The 20,255-nt window shown below is 42.8% G+C and overlaps 1 protein-coding gene across 1 annotated transcript; it reads right to left on the bottom strand.

Moving 5' to 3' along the window:
- RAG1 (recombination activating 1) lies at positions 1-3,132 on the bottom strand. The gene has a single exon (XM_025878230.1). The coding sequence runs from the start codon at positions 3,130-3,132 to the stop codon at positions 1-3; it is 3,132 nt and encodes a 1,043-aa protein (XP_025734015.1).
- Between the last annotated feature and the right edge of the window lie 17,123 nt (positions 3,133-20,255).

Below are 20,255 nucleotides of genomic sequence, written 5' to 3' on the forward strand. Positions count from 1 at the left end.
TTAAAATTCCATCGAATCTTGAGTTTCCAGAGAGTCCTCCAGGCCTAATGGGTCCCCTACGCCTGACTGCGAGCTTAAGGTAAACCCAGAGTTTTTATACGCATTATGAGCATTCATAAACTTCTGCAGGTATTTGGAGGTATACAGCCAGTGGTGTTTCAAGACATCTTCCATCTCATAGCATTTGGACTGTCTGGCATTCATTTTTCGGAAGCGCCTGAACAGTTTGTTGCCAGACTCATTTCCCTCGCTTGCCCATGCCCCAATGGAGCCATCTCTCTCAATAATTTCAGGGACGTGTGCCAGGGTTTTGTGAAAATAATTGGTGATTTTGCCCTCATATCTATACTTGAACTTGGTAGAAAGGAGCTCAGCAAAACGCTGTGAATTGAAGCTATACTGGCAGAGGGATTCTGGGCACTCTTTTGCAGGACACGTTGATCGCCATACAGGCTTCATCTTCAGGTAAAGGTCCATCAGCTCCCTCAGAGCTTCATGCCTCTCCTCAGAGGGAATTAATTCACAAACTGCTTCAACTGTCTCTTTGGTCATGAGCTTCCTGGCAAAGTTGCCATTCATCCTCATGATGGGTTTCAGGTTCATCTTCTTCCGGAGATGCTTGTCCAATGTAGCCTGCCATCTTTTCCTTTCCTCTTTGGAAGCATTGGGATTCCTATACACCTCCCCTATCTCTAGCTGGAAAATCTTGTAGAACTCAGCCGCGTTGCCAATGTCACAGTGGAGTGCATCTATGGAAGGGACAGTCTCGATGAAAGGTTTCGATGAGACCCCTTTCACCCGATCCCGCAGTTCTTCCACTGACTCGTGGTATGGGTTGGATCGCCAGACCTCATAGCGCTCCAGGTTCTCAGAGTGGCTTCTGGTGATGGAGTGGAAGACAAGATTTTGAGAGGCTTCTAGGCGGGTGGTGTCACAAAGGGTACAAATGTAGACTGAGCCAGAAGCCTCGAGGCCTTCGACTTCCCGGATGAGTTTCTCATCATATCCGGTGCCCCTGAAGATGAACTTGAAAGTCCGAAGGATGCCTCCCATCTCAAGCATTAATTGGCTGCTCTTCATGGCCTCCCTCTCGGCAATGAGAGGACTCAGGATGGCCGTCAGGGTCTCGTGGTCAGACTCATCTGCCAGCATAAGACACAGGGGCTTACAACACAGTTCAGAGTTGGGTTTGACTTCTTCAAACACCTTCACATTTTCTGAGCCATGGGCTACAGTAATTTTCATGACCGTGAACGAAAACCGAACTGCCTTTTCTGGAACTGCTGGCCCGCTCCCGTGCTTCTCGCTCACATCTCCCATTCCGTCACAAGACTCCTTCACCACGACGGTGAAGGGGCCATTCAGGTAGTCATCAAGGTCTTGGGCTCTCATGCCTTCCAAGATGTCTTCTTCCATGTCCATCAGAGCAGATACCAAAGCCGAATCGTAGCGGAAGCGCTTCGCAATGGTATCCACAGTGTAGTCATCCACCGAGGAGGACAGGCCGGACAGGCCATCAATAATGCCCACGTCGGTGCTGGAGGACACGTTCTTCAGAGGGGGCTGCCACTCAAAGGGGTGGTAGCCTGGCAGGAGGACCTTCTCAGCATTCCGAAGGGCATGCAAAGGCTGGAAAATCTGCCTCCCGGTGATGGCTTTCACAGTCCTGTACATCTTGTGGTACTGACTGCAGCTGAGGAAGGTGTTGACACGGATGGCCAAGCACACAGCTGGCTGCAGGCCAGAGCCCCGTCCCTGCATGATGGCCTCCAGCTCGTCCGCTTGTCTGTGCTCATTCCTTGCCCTCAGCGCCAGCAGGAACAAGGTCAGACACACGGATTTCACATCTCCACCTTCTTCTCTGTCGGCGAAAGCCTTGACTTGCAGCTTGAGCTCCCTCAGGCGGTGCTTCTGAGCCCTTCGGGTCAAGGACAGGAGATGCTGACGGGGCCGACCCCCTTTGTTAATATGCACAAGAGTCTCTTTGGATTCCTTGTGGCTTGAGACGTGGTGATTATATTTTTCTAGGCTTACCTCCTCGTTGCACTCCTTGGCTGGACATTTCACCATCAGGGAATTCAAGATGCTCAGAAAGGACTTCACTGGACTCTCCAGGTTGGTAGGGAAGCAGGGATATTGGCAACAGGGACAGTTGCTGCCTATGACTTTGAGGCATCTGAGAATGCAGATCCTGCAAAATACATGCTTACAGGTGGTCTCCACAGGGTCAGCCAGAATGTGTTTGCAAATCTGGCAGGAGATGGATTTCACAAAATGTGCTGGGAAGTCCACTGCAAGAAGCTTGGTACTAAGATGTATATTACTGCAGTTGGAAATCTTCTGCATCACTTCCTCGCTGCTAATCCTTGCCGGAGCTCTTCTCTTGTGCCGATGGGCTCTTCTCGCTCGGTCAACCACAGTTTTGAGTTTTTTGCTGAGCTGCCCGTTTGGCTGATGACTCTTCCTCTTGAGTCCCTGGCGGGCAGTGTGGCAGATGTCACAGGATGGTGTGTGGGGGTGCCACTCCATGGTTGCATTCCTTGGGAAGTAAACCTCACATGGGGCACCGCTAAACTTCCTGTACAGGATGCGCCAGCAGTTATGGCAGAACTCAGTGGGGTGGATTGAGTCAACATCTGCTTTCACATCGATCCGGAAGACCTTGGCAATGAGGTCTGGCCAGGAAGTGGCTCTCTTTTCCTTCTTTCGTAAAAGGACTTGGGTTTTACCATCCACAGGCCCGTGGACTGGATATCTCCTATTGTGCCCGTCAGTTTTAAAAGAATTCCCACAGATACGGCAGAGATGTCGAAGGTTGGCTTGGTGGATTGCTTTGTCTCTTGCTTTCCCATCATCATGGGATTTCTTCAGAAATTTAGGGTGAGCATTTAATGCTGGTTGACTCAGAGCCGGCTTCTGACCATCAGCCTTGTCCAGGACAGCTGGAGATTGCTCCAGAGAGGGTTTCCCCTCAGAGGAAACTTTCTTTTCTACTTGAGCTTCTTCGGGTGGCTTTTCAAAAGATCGTACCCTGAACAGTTTAAATTTCCATTCTGAAAATTTAATATGTGGGTGCTGAATTTCATCTGGGGCAGAAGTGAGTCCCAGGGTGGGTGGCAAAGAGACAGCCATGTTGATTGAGATGCCTGGGAACAATGAAAACAAGTCAGATTAAGAAAAACATTCAAGAGCCCACGGATGCATCTCAGAAGGAATACATACTAATACATTCAATTATTCATTCATTCATTGATCCAAAAAGTTACTTATTAAACCTCCTATTTTAATATACTCTGTTAGGTGCTGAGCATACAGCAGAGAACAGTCATTCCCCGCTTCAACCGTGTACATGGTCATCTATACCAACATGCACCACTATGGTTCATTTTACGTATATATGTATGACCTTATTTTCTTTCCACCAAGACCTTAAAGTCTTTGAGGACAGAATTTTGGAGTGATTCATCTCTATCTCTCCGACATTCCTAGTACACATTAGGGCTGAATAGTTATTTGCTGAATAAATACAAGGAAAAACTGACTAGTAAAACCACAGAAAAGTCATATTTTCTGCATTGTATTAGCCTCATTGCACTAGTTGGACAATATATTTCCAGCTTTTTAAAGCAGTCTCCTGGGAGTTTGGTTGTTTATTTCTTCCAAGCAGGTCATAAAGGGATGATAAAGCTACAAAACCAAAGAAACTAATTACTCACTACTTGAAAGGATGAAGTGAATTTTGAGGCTTTATGAATGCTAATAATAAGTATCATGGATAGTAATTATGCTTACAATTTTAATTAATGAACACTGCTGTAAATTATAAGGCTGTGTCTACATTAGAAACAAAACACCACAGAACTCTCTAAACCTGCAACAAACCATAGTATGAACATACAAAGAGTCCAAAGGGCTTTTAAGATTAAAAATTCAAGTCATTTCAGGTAAAAATCACACAGCCCATCCCGGAAGTCATTACTGGACAATGGTCATTAGCTTTATGGTTTGTAATAAGAAAAGGCAGGAGTAATATTTTTCTTTTGATAAAAAAATATTAGCAATTGCATATGCCAGGAAACCCTACCAATCTGGGTAGTGCTGCAAAGAAAAATCTGCAAATGCCATTTGAGTCCTCTCTAGATCCAATTAGCCCAATATTTTCAAAATTCCTTAGTACATATCACTGGAAAAACAGCAACTGTGTCTCAACCCATCATCTATCTCTCCCAGATTTGCCAGGGTTAACACTCTTGACCCACAAATTATGTCAAGCAAAACTTTTTCCCCCCTCAATTAATTAACTAACCAGATTGGGGTGCCTGGATGACACAGACGGTTGGGCGTCCGACTCCTGATTTAGGCTCAGGTCACGATCTCAGGGTTGTGGGATCGAGCCCCATATCAGGCTTCATGCTCAGTGGGGCGTCTACTTGAGATTCTCTCTCTCCCTCTGCCCCTCCCTCCCCACTCCACCTGGCTCATGTTCTCTTTTTCTCTCTCTAAATACACAAATAAATAAAATCTTTAAAAAAAAAATGAACTAACCAGCTTGATGATATTTTTATATAGTCATGTGGTCATGGAGACTAATCCTCAGATGAATAGCCAGGGTGGGGTAGGGCCTGGGGGGAAGGAGGTGCAACGGCCAATCCTGACTGCTGCTACCAAAGTTTTTCTTTTCTTTTCTTTTCTTTTTTAAGATTTTATTTATTTATTTGACACAGAGAGAGAGAGAGCATGAGCAGGAACACAAGCAGGGGGAGTGGGAGAGGGAGAAGCAGGCTTCCCGCTGAGCAGGGAGCCCGATGCAGGGCTCAATCCCAGGACCCTGGGATCATGACCTGAGCCGAAGGCAGACGCTTAATGACTGAGCCACCCAGGCGCCCCCAAAGTTTCTTTTTAAGTCATCCCTTTTTTTTAAGATTTATTTATTTATTTGAGAGAGCGAGAATGAGAGAGAGAGAGAGTACATGAGAGGGGGGAGGGTTAGAGGGAGAAGCAGGCTCCTTGCTGAGCAGGGAGCCCAACGCAGGACTCCATCCAGGGACTCCAGGATCATGACCTGAGCCAAAGGCAGTCTCCCAACCAACTGAGCCACCCAGGTGCCCTTAAGTCATCCCTTTAAACTAATGAAGGTTGTTCCATCTTGCATGCTCTAGGCTTCAGAGGCTGATGTTCTTCATGAAAACTAAAAGCCAGTTTCCAAGACATGGTTAAAAAGGAAATCCTGTTAAATTGTTCTATGTGCAGGATGGTGTGAAATCTAAACAATTTCAACCATCTCAAAGGTCTCATTAACCTCAAAAGTATTTCAACTGCAGCCCAGCAAACACCTCAACATTGCTTAGGGTTCAGTTATGTTCCTAAATTCTATCCTGCAGCAGGTGTGAAGGCCTCCCAGGTCTCCCCTGCCCCATTGGCTGGAACTCCTTCCCAAATGCCTTTTCATTCCATTAGACTTTTCCTACCCAGTCTTTTCCTAACATGTTTATTCTCTGATTTCCAAGATATTTTGCGTTTTTATTTTTAAAAACTGCATCACCATCTCCGGAGCTAAATAATGAACTTTCACAATGAGTAAGTCAACCACAGGCATGTTGGAGGGATCTCTAGAACTATCTCCACTCCCTACCCACTCCCCTCCTGACTCCCACTGGCCTGAAATGTTATGTCAAACTCTGCCAAAACACATTTGTTTAAATACTCCCAGAGAAAGCAGAACATCACCAACCAATTATTAGCCCTTGGCATCCAAATCAAATGTATTTGTTTTGTTTTCAGTTCAACGGCTAAAACTTTATCCAAACTAGAAGCAAGAAGAGGGTAGAAGGGATGTGTTATTCTTCTTGCTCTGAAGGGGAATACACACCAAGATGCTCATCATGGTTATCTGTGGATGCTATGGATGTTTTATTTTCTTTTAAAAAAAAAAGATTTTATTTTTTAAGTAATCTCTACACCCAAAATGGGGCTCGAACTCACAACCCCGAGATCAAGAGTCACATGCTCTACCAACGGAGCCAGCCAGGGAACCCCAGCTATGGATGTTTTATACTTTTCATCCTTACCTGTGATTTCTACTTTTTCTGAAATAAACATGTATTACTTTTAGAAGGTAGAACTTTTACTTTTTTTTAAGATTTTATTTATTGGACAGAGAGAGACACAGTGAGAGAGGGAACACAAGCAGGGGGATTGGGAGAGGGAGAAGCAGGCTTCCCAAGGAGCAGGGAGCCCAATGTGGGGCTCGATCCCAGGACCCTGGGATCATGACCTGAGCCGAAGGCAGACGCTTAATGACTGAGCCACCCAGGCGCCCCGAAAGGTAGAACTTTTAATAACTAGATCTAATGAGGTATGTTTTATCTATCTGGTTAACAAAGATTAAAAATATTATTACTCAGCATTAATGAAGGTATGGGGAAATGCAAGTATCTTCATGCATTCTTGGGAGGAATATAAATTGGTATAATATCTCTAGTGAACAATTTAGCAATGTTTTTTAAAAGTTTAACTATATCTTATCTTTGGTGCAATCAACTTGCTTTTAGGAAGTTATTCTATAGAAACATTCCTACAGGTTATTTATTGTGTGGGAATAACATTCCACAGGTTATTCCCACTGTGAATATTTCATGGAGAGAGACTGAGACACAGAAAGAGATTTGTTTAAAAAAAAATTCTTTGTTACTTTAAAAAAACAGGAAATAGCATAAATAATCACCAATAGGGCATTATTAAAAAAACTATGGGTCCAGATATACAATGGAAAACAACAGAGACATTTAACATTTCCATAAGCATTAATGCATATGTGCAATTTCTATACGCATCAGTGATGCGGAAAGATACCCACATGACAAAGCAGAAGACAGGACAACAATAACTATTAGGATTCCATTTACGTACATTTGCCCACACCTACAAGTACACATATTCTGGGAGCATGCGCACTAAAATCTTAACAATGTTTACTCTCCAAAAATAGAATTGACACTGGTAAGAAGGTCTCTTTAATTTTCTATTTATTCATTCTTACATCATTTTAATTTTTCACCACAAACACGTATTATTTTTTTAATTTTGTGATCAATTTACTTTAGGGAAAAAATGTTTTAGAGACTAGAATTATATGTACCCGTTGTTACTTCTCTTTATAACTTCCCAAATCCGCCCTCCCCCCACCTTCCCAAAAGTTTTAAGACCTGGCTAAGCCTCAAATCTGATCAGCAACCTCATTTTTCTTTTTTTTCTTTTTTAAAGATTTTATTTATTTGAGAGAGAGAATGAGATAGAGAGAGCATGAGAGGGGGGAGGGTCAGAGGGAGAAGCGGACTCCCTGCTGAGCAGGGAGCCCGATGTGGGACTCGATCCCTGGACTCCAGGATCATGACCCGAGCCAAAGGCAGTTGCTTAACCAACTGAGCCACCCAGGCGCCCAGCAACCTCATTTTTCTTTTCTGGTAAACGTGTAGAAAGGGAACTAAAATATGGACCTCTACACAGCACAAAGTTGGGATTAAGTAAGAGTCATCGTGCGGTCACTGTTCAACACTTGGGAATCTTACAAATGCCTGATCTCTCTGCTAACAAAAGGTCTCAGCAGCAGACCAGCCTCACTTGCCGGCTCAGCCCTGTTCCCAGGAGGCACTGCCATCTCAGTGTGGCCATCACCTGCCATCACAGCTGTGGGGTCTTCATCAACACAGGGCACAGATTCATCTGGACGAACCAGGCTGGGATGGCTTGGCCCAGGTAGCATCTACTACTTCAGGAGGCTGAATCATAGCAGCGGCACCACCTCCCACTCTACACACCCTACATACCCTATACACACCGACATCCTAGCCCTTGGCCCAGTCTCCCCTCTCCACATCTTCGACTTGATCTGTATACAATGTCCAAGTGAGCACTGCGTGCCCAAGTGTGACCCCTCATTGTCGCACCTACCCCCCCCATGCATCCATCCATTCACTCCATAAATGCTATTCTCTACTTTCTGCCAAACACTGTCATCAAAAAGTTGACAGCATCAGCAGGCTTTCTATAAGTCTCAGGCATCCACAAAATGACCCAAAGATTCTTTCCCTTCCTCCAGGCAACTTCTTGCTTGAACTACTTCAGAAAGAGAAGGGCACTGTTGCAACCCCTGGTCTGGAATCCCAGTTCAAGAACATAATCTCTGTGTAGGGTCCCTATAGTGACAATTCTCAAAAATCATCATGTATTAGAATTACTGGGGAGCTTGAGTTTAAAAAAAAAAAATAATGGAGATCATCAGGTTCCAGAGATTCTCACTCAGTTTATCTAGGATGGAGTCCAGAAATTGCATTTGTTAAGCATTTCAGGGATCCTGCTATGAGTAGCCCACGGTCACACTGAGAAAAGCTGGTGTCCTACCTACTGGAATCGAATTCAGGAAATTGCTGGCAATACCTGGGAATACCTGGGAGACTACATTTCCTCCCACCATGGAATTTGTTTGCTGATTTATTTATCATGCCTAGACAAGCACACCATTTCTTTCCAAGAGTCACCTTTCCTTCTGATCATTTATTTACTCATCCATTCAAGAAGCACTCCTTAAAGGTTTCCTCTGCCTATTCATTTACAGCAATTTGGATGTCTGTATCTTCTCTGTGAATCTACATTGTCTTCGAAACTTAGCTTCTTACTCCTTTCCAATTTTTATACATTAGAAAAAGAAAAATCAAATTGTTGTTAGCTTCCCTTGATCCTTCCCCTCATTCCCTGCAAGGAAAAAAGCCCAAGTCCTTCTGATGAGAAACATAAAAATGTAATAAATATTGTGGCTCAGGGCATGAAAGTTATGAGTGTTACCTTGCTCAGCAGGCTGCCTGGCCAAAGTGTTGGGATGTCTGTAATTCGGTTGATATTACTTGATACCGAAGAGAAGGCAAAGTGTGTTCTCCTCCCCCTCTTTGCTCTCTGGTCCCCCAGAGCAGACTGCTGCATTATTTATCAGCTTCCACTGTCCTTCCCAGCCTCGCCCACCACAGACGGCTAACCACACAAGCCAGCAGCCAATCACAGGCCAGGAGCCCCCAGCTCCAGTTGGCACCTGGCCCTTCAGGAAGCTTAGCCGGGGACCCGGGTGTCCCGGGTGTGTGCTGGAGCATTGCCAGAGCTGCCAGGTCACTCTCCAAGACTGTTTGGGTTGGACATGAACTTGTCAACATAAGCTCTGGCTTCTGCCAAAAGATTTGATAGCTCTGTGCCTCAGTTTCCTCATCTGTAAGAAATACCAATAGCATATACCTCAGAGTCAGTGAGATTATAAGGTGAGAGTTATCACAGGAAAATACAGGGACAGTGTCTGCCCTTAGGAGAAACTCATCAAATACTGACTGAGATAATTTTTATTATTATTTTGAAATAAGATCCAAACCCGTCCCAGAATCCTCCTACTGGGTCAATTCTCAGTCAGGGAAGGTTGCGCTCCTTGCAACAACACTGGGTTTTAAACATGACTAGTGTTTTGTAGTCAACAGATTTGACTTGGATTTAAATCTCGCCTTAGGTCTTCAATATATTACTTAAACTTTGGGAGCCAGAATCTCCTCATCTATAAATTGGATTGATCACTTTAGCCCCAAGCAATAGGCCAGGCTTCTAAGTGCCTTACATATTATTTAATCATCCCAACAATCTATACATCTGACTTTATTATCTCTAAAGAGGAGCAATACAAGCTTAGAGCAATGGAGAACTCATCCATGGTCACCCAGCCACTAACTGGTAAATGTGGGGGTCCTTAACCACTCCACTCCACTGTAAAAGAATATTGAAAGCCAACTTGTAGTCGTAGTGGGAAACGACTCAAGAATGTACTTCTGTATACTTAGTACCATCTCTTTTTCAAACCCCATTCATAGTTCTGAGGTCAGCTTTATCCCCAAAGTACCTCTCTGTCCAGCTAATATGTGAGGGATCCTCTCGTTCTCATTTGATTCTTAGCAAAAACCGTCAAAGAGGCAGGTGCAAGGATTTCTCTGTGCTGTGCTGCCCTCACAAGACACTCCTCTTATATTTCCACTGTTTTGCACTTGGGCCTATTTAACCACACAACAGTCCTAAGGACACAGTTCCTGCTCACTGAGCTAACAACAGAACAGAAGCCATTGCAATCATAGTGGGAGAGATGGCCTGTGGCTTCTAGGAGCTTCGGTGTGTTTGTGTCCAAGGGGATAGACCCATCACCTGAGGTTCATATGACACTGTAAGACCGGGCAGGTGGGAGCTGAGAATTTTCTAAAGACGGTGTCCATGTTCAGATCAGCAGGAAGTAGGGCCTCCAGGATGGGTGGGCTTTATGGCCCTCTTCATTCAGTGGGGTCAGGTAGAGAGGAGACACAACACAGCAGACATGGAAGAAGATGCCCTTCCCATCCATCCTCCCATACTCCAAAACCCTGCATCTTTACTGGACTCACAGAAAGAGAAAGGGCCAGATGTTCTTGCTTCATGTTGAAGGAAACAGGATATATCTCATGGAATTAGAAAAAGCAGTGAGTCCCAGCTTCCAAGGATCAGGCAGGCTTCAGTTCTAAACACTCACCTAGAAGTTAAGTGAAACTAAGGTGGCCAACCATCCCACTTTTCTGGAACTTTCCTGAAGTCCAAGCAAACAGCGTCAGTCCAAACCAGAGTTGGAAAATTTCTCTAAGCTCAAAAATTCATAAATGGAATCCTTTTCAATTTTTCTTAGGGAAGTTAGATGTTCACAGAGACTCATCAAAGAATATACACCAGGGCAGAGGGTCAGTTAGCCAGAGAGCTTGGTCTTTTTTTTTTTTTTTTACCATATTTATCATAGATTTTTGTATTGTCTAATTTTTTAACACATGACTATGTGTTACCTTTAAAATAGAAAAAAAACCCATGAGATTTACAAATAAGTAAAAGTACTATTAATGAATTTTAAATGAGGCAAAATAAAATATTGGGTACATATGAAGATATACTCTTCTAATTTTTTTTTTATAAAAGTCTGGATTTGTATATATCAGATTCTTCAAGGGCAGGATTTCCAATATTTCCTTGTTCTTCCCCATGACACCCAGGGCCTTTTTCCCATCCACGTTGAAAACGTGTCACTGTCACCTGCCCTCTGCAGAGAATTAAGATCTCCTGTGGATCATCAAGAAAAAGAAGCTGAGCCATGAATTCTTGTCCCTTTTCCTGGCCACTAAAATTCTACCCAACATTCTTGCTCCAGATCTTTCCCACGTGACAAACCCCACCTGGAGCAAACTTGCACTTGCATCATAAAAGAGCAAAGTCAGAGCTGCCTAGGATGCCACGTTGTTCCAAGCAAATTAAAAATAAAACACTGCTGACAGATCTTGGCCAAATTTAGCAAGAGGAAAAGTATGAAAAGGCCAAACCAGCGTTTGGACGATTCGATGCCAGTTTCCAGCCTTGAGCACAGCACTCCCAGCTGAGCGATTAGCTGCAGTTAATCCTGGAAGTGTCCACAGGCCCTGCACTGGCCTGGCTCCCTCTGCACATTCACACCTGGCAGGCTGTCCCTCCTTTTCCCAGCCTCTGCTTCGGAGCCCCCAGCTCTCCTTAGCAAGTTGCCTACACTTACTACCCTTGGCTCTCTGCAGGCCCTTTTAAGAGAACTTTTCAAATTCAATTTCTTCCCAGAGAGCCATGAGCTCCAGGTGCTGATATCAATCAAAATCTACTCCTGCAGCCGTGGTCTGAGTGTGTGAACATGGCATTTTGCGCTCTTATCATAATCCAGCAGATGCTATTTACTGACATCGTGATTACATATATAAGCTTGTATTTATGTATCTCCAGCTTGCAAAACTCCTGCCTCCTAACATCACCAACCTGAATGCCAGAGCTAAAAGGGAACTTGGAGGTTATCTGACCCGATGAACACATTTTACAGGTGAGAAACAGTCCCCAAAGGGCAGTGTCCTGCTCAATGTCACAGGAGGGAATTGGTAGCAGAAACAGCATTACAAACCAAGTCTCTAGGATCCCAGGACAAGATTCATTCCACTGCACTGGAAAGGGAGTATCCCTCCCTCTCCCGCCCCCCGTGCCATCTGGCTTCCCTCAGCCTGGAAAGGAACTTGAGTTGGCAAAGAAGCAGAATCTTAATAGGTCACTGCTAGATGAGAGCCTTCAGTGATAATGCAAACTTGCCCCAGCACTGGGAGAAGAGAGCCAGCATCTCTACATGCTCATTCCTCCCCCACTTCCCCAGTCTTGAAATTGCTTTCTAATTAACTCAATGTGGATTATCCCTGTTAGTAAATTTTCTAATGTGTTATTAATTGCTCTAAACCTCAGCTGCAGCTCATTCTCCAAAAATTCAGGAGTGCCGCAGCGGGCTTTCTGAGGTTAGCTAGACTGTTTCTATACAATTACTGCCATCATGTGGGCAAAAAAGTCTCTCAGGAAGAGCCATTCATGAGACTAAAAAGTCTCCTGAAGTGGGATCCCAACTGGTTTCAGGAGTCATTAAGTTTGGTTCTCTTCTCTCCTCTCCTTAACCTAACTTCTACCCTCCCCTGATCCCAGCTTCTACCCTCCCTGACTGTCCCCTCCATCATCACCTACCTCTGTAGGAATCCCCCATGATTCCTACAGATGAAGAAACAATACCCAAAGCTGGGGCAATCCAAGCAACTTGCTCAAGACCCCACACCTAGTTAACTGCAGTCTTCCACTGAAGTCAAGGTCCAACATGAAACTCGCTACTGCTAACTGGCCCCAGAAAATATGGAACAAATACCTTCTCCTCGCTCCTCAAGCAAGTGAAGACATGAAGACTGTGTTTTTGTGAGGGAGTCTGAGGAACTGAGAAGTGATGTCCAGTGTTTAGGACTCTACTAGACATCCTTTCTAATTTGCAGGTATCCGTCCCATCTTCAAGCCCCAAATATAGGAAGTTGTGTCTTTCTTCCTTGTTCTATCTAGCTGTAAGAGTCTAAGAATGAGTTCAACATCAGTGTAGGATGAATTTGATCGAAATTTCTTGAAGCTAGAATTCAAGTTCGAGGAATGAGCTTTCTCAGCCTAGGGTAAACATAATAGCCTGAAATAAGTACTTGCAGGACAGCAAAAGACAATTTTACAAAACACTGGGCAACAAAAAGCTCTACAATTTGGGGGTTCCCAAAATTTCACAATAATTTTGGGAGGGTGAGAAAATGATACTTTTAAACAAAGGGACTTTAACTGCAATTTAATTTAATTTAACTGTGTTTCTGTCGATAGTTACTATGTGGCTTGATTTTCTATATAAGGAGAACAATTGCTATGTTTTTAATAAATGTTAATGAAAAACTATGTTCTTTTCAACTTATGAATAGTGGTTCTAGAGAGAGATGGAAAGGTAGAATCAACTCCTAATTATTTTCATGCAAAAATCTGCCATTGAATTTTCTGTAATATGTTTCTAAAAAATAGTTTATAATTTACTATGTGATTTAAATGCTTATCTTGTTATACATTTTTCCTAGGACATTCCTCCCACTCAAACAAAGAGCACAATTTCCAAATGCAAGTAAAACCTCACTTTGCCATTATTATTACAGAAAAGAGAAATGTTTGTATCTTTATTTCCACATCTAGGGATGGCTATTAGTAGTAATAATTTACTTCATTATGTAAGTTTCTATAAAGACTGGGTGGCTCAGTCGTTAAGCGTCTGCCTTCAGCTCCGGTCATGATCCCAGGGTTCTGGGATCGAGCCCCGCATCGGGCTCCCTGCTCAGTGGCAAGCCGGCTTCTCCCTCTCCCACTGCCCCTGCTTGTGTTCCCTCTCTCGCTGTGTGTCTCTCTGTCAAATAAATAAATAAAATCTTTTAAAAATTTCTATAAAGACCAATCTGGATTCTACTCTTTCCTGTCTTCATGTCAATCTTAAAAAATATCTTTGTTTTGTGATAACAAGGGGGGGACTTAGCTGAGTTGAGCTTTAGTTGAGATTTGCCGTCCTTTGTACTTCTAGCAAAAAAGAATATACCATCATTCTCCTCCAACATCCCTCAACATTTCCAATCTCTTCAATACCTTTCACCCCTCCAAAAAATCACCAACCATAACAAAAACCCATGATTATCTTTCACTAGTATGTATTACATATATTAGACCAAAAAAAAAAAAAAATGTTCTCAGCAACATGACATCATGAAGTGTTCTCAGACCTCCTAGGTCTTTTTGTGGCTTCTCTTTTTCTCATCACCCACAAACCATTATGTAGAAACTATGTGTAAGATACCAGGAATCAACTCCAGGTTCAATGGCCTTTTGGCAGCCTGGACTCATGACTCCCTTTCTCCAACAAAGTTACTTCTCCTTGGTAACAAACAGTAACAGAGTATAGTGTTAAAATAAGTTGTGGTTTATGCCCGTTGATTTGAAGGTGAGTGTTATGGGGTGAATTGTGTCTCCCAAAATTCACATGATGAAATCATAACCCCCATGTAACTGTATTTAGAGAGAGAACTTTAAAGAGGTGATTAAGATAAAATGAAATCTTTGGGGTGTGCCCTAATCCAATCTGACTGATGTCCTTTCAAGAAGAAATGAGGTCACATCTAGAGATGCACCAACAACAAGCCAAAGAAACCAAACCTGAGACATCTTGACCTCTGACCTCTAGCTTCTAGACCTGTGAGAAAATTAATTTCTGTTGTTTAAACCACCCGCTCTGTGGTACTTGGTTATGGCAGCCCAAGCCGACTATTACTGTATGGATCAAATCTCTCATCCTGGACACTTCCCTTATCCACCTACCAAGGAGGAGGAAGCTCTTTAGATGGTCAAATCTGAGGATACTCATTAGGCCTCAGTCTTCATGAGCAAATATGGCTATCATGGCCATTATTATCTGTATGGTGTTGGGCTGTGGTACTGGGTACTGCAGGCTTTTGGACTGACACAAACCTGAGTTTAAATTCTAGCCCCAGCTCTTGCAAGCTGTGGGATCTTGGGCACATTTCTTAACCTCTCTGACTCTATTTCCTTATTTGAAACTGGGAATAATAGTAGTTCCTGGTGGGGCGCCTGGGTGGCTCAGTTGGTTAAGCATCTGCCTTCGGCTCAGGTCATGATCTCCGGGTCCTGGGATCGAGTCCCACAGTGGTCTCTCTGCTCAGCGGGGAAGCTGCTTTTCCCTCTCCCTCTCCCTCTGTTCTCTCTCTGTCTCTCTCTCTCCCTCAAATAAATAAATAAATAAATATTATTTTAAAAAAATAGTGTTACCTGGTAATGTTCTTAGGAGAATTAAATGAGCTAATACACTTAAGATGCTTAGCACTCAGTTAAACACAACGTTGCCTCAAGAGCTCCCCATCCTCCCCCGAAACCCTCTCTCCTCACAGTCTTTTCATCTTCTTTAAAGGCAACTAACTCAGTTTAAGGTAAACTCCTAAAGTCATCCTTCATTTATCTTTCTCTAAATCCTCACATCAAATCAGTCAACAAATTCTAGTCCTGTTAAAATTACAAGTCAGATCATTTTACTTCTCTGATCAAAACCCTCCTGTAGCTCCCCATCTTGGTTAGAGTAAAAGCCAAAAACTTCACAAGGACAAACAAGGAGCATTACTTTTTCCACCCACTTACTACAGCCACACTGACCCTTGTGCTGGTCCCCAAAAAGTCCATATATACCTCTGCTTGCTATCCTCTCTGCCTAAAATATTACATTAGACGCTGCCGTATTAGACAGGGTTCTCCAGAGAAACACAACCAATAGGCGATATCTCTATTCTAGAGACCTAGGAGAGGAATTTATTATGAGGAAGTAGCTCATATGATTATGGAGGCTGAGCAGTCCCATAATCTGCCATTTGTAAGCTAGGACCCAGGCCAGCTAGTGGTGTAAGACCCAGTCTAAGGGCAGGAGAAGACTGATGTCCCAGCTGGAACAGTCAGGCAAAGAGAGAGAGAGAGAGGGAGAGACAATTCTCACTTACACCACATTTTTTTTTATCTATTTAGGCCCTAAACAGATTAGATGATGCCTATCCACACTGAAGAGGACAAACTGCTTCACTCAGTCTACTGATTGAAATGCTAATATCATCCAGAAACATCCTCACAGACACAGCTAGAAATAGTGGTTAGCCAAATATCTGAACACTTTGGATCCAGTCAAGTTGACACATAAAAGTAACCATCACAGCTGCCTCTGACTTCTAGGAACATGCAGTCTAATGTGGAATTACAATAAACAGATCTGGGATAGTTGGTAGGGTAGAGAGAGATAATGAGATTATGAATCAAGAGTCGAGAGATATGATATGTATTTTCTGCTCTGTCACTATGTAGCTCTGTGACCTTGAACCATTCATGTAAGCACATGGAGTGATGATTTTCTCAGTTTAGCCTTATGTAAAAATGGGTAGCGCCTACTTTCTAGAATCCTTACGAGGATTAAATAATTAGAGGAAAATGCCTGGCTCCGAGTCTGATGCTATGTAGGCATTTAATAAACGTTAGGTGCTAAATGGGTATACTGGAGAAATATCCACCCCCTAAAAAATTTGAATTAAGCTTGCCTTCTGAGAGTTATACTATAAAATCAATCCACAACAAATCAGTACAAAGATGTGAAAAGTCACCTCAAGAGGAGAAAATACAATAGTTTTCAGGCCAAACAAAACTTGAGGACAGATATTAAAATATGAAAAGAATTTATTAACCAAAGTAAGGTGGTTGGTTATTGTTATGAGCTGAATTGTGTCACCTCAAAATTCATATGTTGAATTCCTAATGCCTAGTACCTCAGAATTGACTGTATTTGGAGATAGAGTCTTTAAAGAGATAATTAAATTAAAATAAGGTCATAATCCAAAAGCACTGGTATCCTTATAAGAAAAGATGAGGACACAGACACACACAGAAGACTATGTGGAGGCAAGGGAGAAGATGGCCATCTGCCAGACAAGGAGAGAGCAAACCAGACTCAGAAGAAACCAACCCTGCTGGCACTTTGATCTCAGACTTCAAGCTTCTAGAACTGTGAGACAATAAATTCTGCTGTTTAAGCCACTCAGTCCATAGTGCTTTGCTATGGTAGCCCTAGAAAATTAATATAGTCATGGGCGCCTGGGTGGCTCAGTTGGTTAAGCGACTGCCTTCGGCTCAGGTCATGATCCTGGAGTCCGGGGATCGAGTCCCGCATCGGGCTCCCTGCTCAGCAGGGGGTCTGCTTCTCCCTCTGACCCTCTTCCCTCTCGTGCTCTCTGTCTCTCATTCTCTCTCTCAAATAAATAAATAAAATCTTTAAAAAAAAGAAAATTAATATAGTCATCAATGGAAACTTAGAAAGTTGAAGTCAGAAAGACCTACAGATATACACATATATTCACCAAAGAAAGGGGGCTGTCAACCCCCAAAAATGCCATCTTCCTATCACTAGGGTGTGTACAGATTGAAGAACACCTCAAGCTATCATTGCCTGAAATCATTACGCTTTTGAATCACCCAACTAAATCCTTTTGCTCTGGTTGGATTTTCAGCAAGCAACATTTTGACTATAATTTGATTTTCTATAAGTTGATATCATATATACAATGGAATATTATGCAGCCATCAGAAAATGAAATCTTACCATTTGCAATGAGGTGGATGGAACTAGAGGGTATTATGCTGAGCGAAATAGGTCAGTCAGAGAAAGACAAGTATCATATGATCTCACTGATATGAGGAGTTTGAGAAACAAGACAGAGGATCATAAGGGAAGGGAAGGAAAAATGAAACAAGATGAAACCAGAGAGGGAGACAAACCATAAGAGACTCATAATCTCAGGAAACAAACTGAGGGTTGCTGGAGTGGAGGGGGGTGGGAGGGATGGGGTGGCTGGGTGATGGACATTGGGGAGGGTATGTGCTATGGTGAGCGCTGTGAATTGTGTAAGACTGTTGAATCACAGACCTGTACCCCTGAAACAAATGATACATTATATGTTAATAAAAAAAATAAAAAAATAAAGTTGATATCAGTTCTTTTCTGTCTGTCCAACTGAGGCCAGCCCCTCCCCCACTTATAGTGACTCTACCAGGGTGATCAGTCTCACAGCCCTGCCTTCCTCCCTGAACCAAGGGCAGCTCCAATCAAATTTCCCAATTCCTTAGAATTGGCCAGAGTTAGTCACATGACTGGCCAGAGTTAGTCACATGACCCTCACAGGCAGAGTCTTTCTGAACAATTGAGAGAGAGGGACCACCCTCCTCTCTCCAAGGTTGTGGACCCAAAGGATTTCATAAGTCTGTAGCTGCCAAGGTCATCATCTTACCTTATGGCAAAATCTACTTGGGAATGAAATCCAAGTAGGCAGGAGAAGGAGAGAGGCAGTAAGGAAGAACTGATGACATCATTTAAACTCTTGGATCCAATTAGGCCTGAACCTCAGAGCCTTCTCCATGATAAAAGCCAAGAAATTGCACTTTCTCCTTAAGCTAGGCTGATTTGGATTTCTGTCCCACAAAACCATAACAAGTCCTGACTAGCATACACACAGATCTTTTCTCTGCCATTGTGCATCTTCTAAGAAACCATGGCTTCTTGGAAATTTGGGATAATACCATAAGCTTAATTTAATGAGTGAGACATTTGAAACTTCACAGCCTGTCTTAATACTGGTGGGCAAGGCAAAAATTGAAAACTTTCCTGAGTTATAAGAGCCAATAGCTCCTTTATTTATTTGTTTGTTTATTTATTTATTTGCTTAATTGGGTCAAATTTGGGTTTCTGATTAAAGCAAGGATCTGACTATCTTTTGATCAGGGGTACAATTATTAATCAGAAAGTCAAATAAACTATTTTTTAAAGTCTTTCTTAAAAAATCAATTAAAAAGATGTTCATTGCAGCACTGTGTTTTTATGAACATTAAAAACAATGTAAATGTCCATTAGCAGAAGAGCAGAGACTGGGAGAAATACAAATCAGTCCAGTGTTCACGGACAGCAAATTTGGCAATCATTGTCAAAATTACTTGTGCACTGTAGTAGTCTGCATGGGCTGCCATAACGATACCAAAGACTGGGTGGCATAAACAACAGAAATTTATTTTCTCATGGTTCTCAAGACTAGAAGTCCAAGATCAAGGGTTGTGGTAGGGTTGGTTCCTGGCGAGGCTGGTTTCCTTGGTTTGAGGATGGCTGCCTTCTTGCTGTGTCTTCACATGGTCTTTTCTCTTTGTGTGTGAATTCTGGTGTATCTTCCTCTTCTTATAAGGACATCAGTTCTACTCGATTAGAACTTTAACCTTGTGACCTCATCTATCCTTAATTACCTCTTTAAAGGCACTATCTCCAAATATAGTCACATTGAGGATTAGAGCTTCAAGATGAATTTGGGGACAACCCAGGTCAGTCCATCACATGCACCAATACTTTGACCTAGAAATTCCACGTCTACTAACTTATCCTAGGGACATTCAAATACACTTGAATGCAAACAAAATGATATATGTACAAGATTAATTAAGACCTGTTTGCAGTAATAAAACACTGAGAACTAACATTGTCACTATCTTTTCAATGGAATATAATGAACACATAAAAAGGAAAAAAGAAACTGTATTTATATGGAACAATCTCTAAGAGTTCTTGTTAGTGGGGGAAAAGCAGGGAACAGAACAATGTACATGCTATTGCACAGTTAAAAAGAGGGGGGAAATATGTGCAAACATATTTTGCTTGTATATGCATCAAATATCTCTGGAAAGATGAGCAAGAAAGTAGTAACACTGGCTGCCTTCAGAAAGGGGAACTGTACTGGAGAGAAGCTTCTGGATTCTTCCAGTAACTTTTGAATTTTGAAAGGTTCTAGGGAAGAGCTGAAGAATTGGTTCCTTGCTTCATCTAGTCTCCAGAGCAGCAGTGGGGAGGAGAGGGAGAAACAGGGAGCCTGACGTGGGACTCATGGGCCTTGATCCCAGGACCCTGGGATCATGACCTGAGCCGAAGGCAGACGCTAACTGACTGAGCAAACCCAGGTGCCCCAATAAATAAATCTTTTAAAAAGCCTATTTAAGAAAACTAAACATGCAACTACCATATGACCCAAGAACTGCACCCCTGAGTATTTATCCCAGAGAAATAAAAGTTATGTTCACCCAAACACTTGTACTCAAATGTTCACAGCAGCTTCATTTGCAATAGCCAAAAAATAGAAATAATCCAGATGTCCTTTAACAGGTGAATAGTTTAACAAATTGTCGTCTGTCAATACTGTAGTACTCAGCAATGA

This window comes from Callorhinus ursinus, unplaced genomic scaffold (assembly GCF_003265705.2).
Source record: "Callorhinus ursinus isolate GAN/ISIS: 27379988/994484 unplaced genomic scaffold, GSC_fseal_2.0 scaffold21, whole genome shotgun sequence".
Lineage (NCBI taxonomy): Eukaryota > Metazoa > Chordata > Mammalia > Carnivora > Otariidae > Callorhinus > Callorhinus ursinus.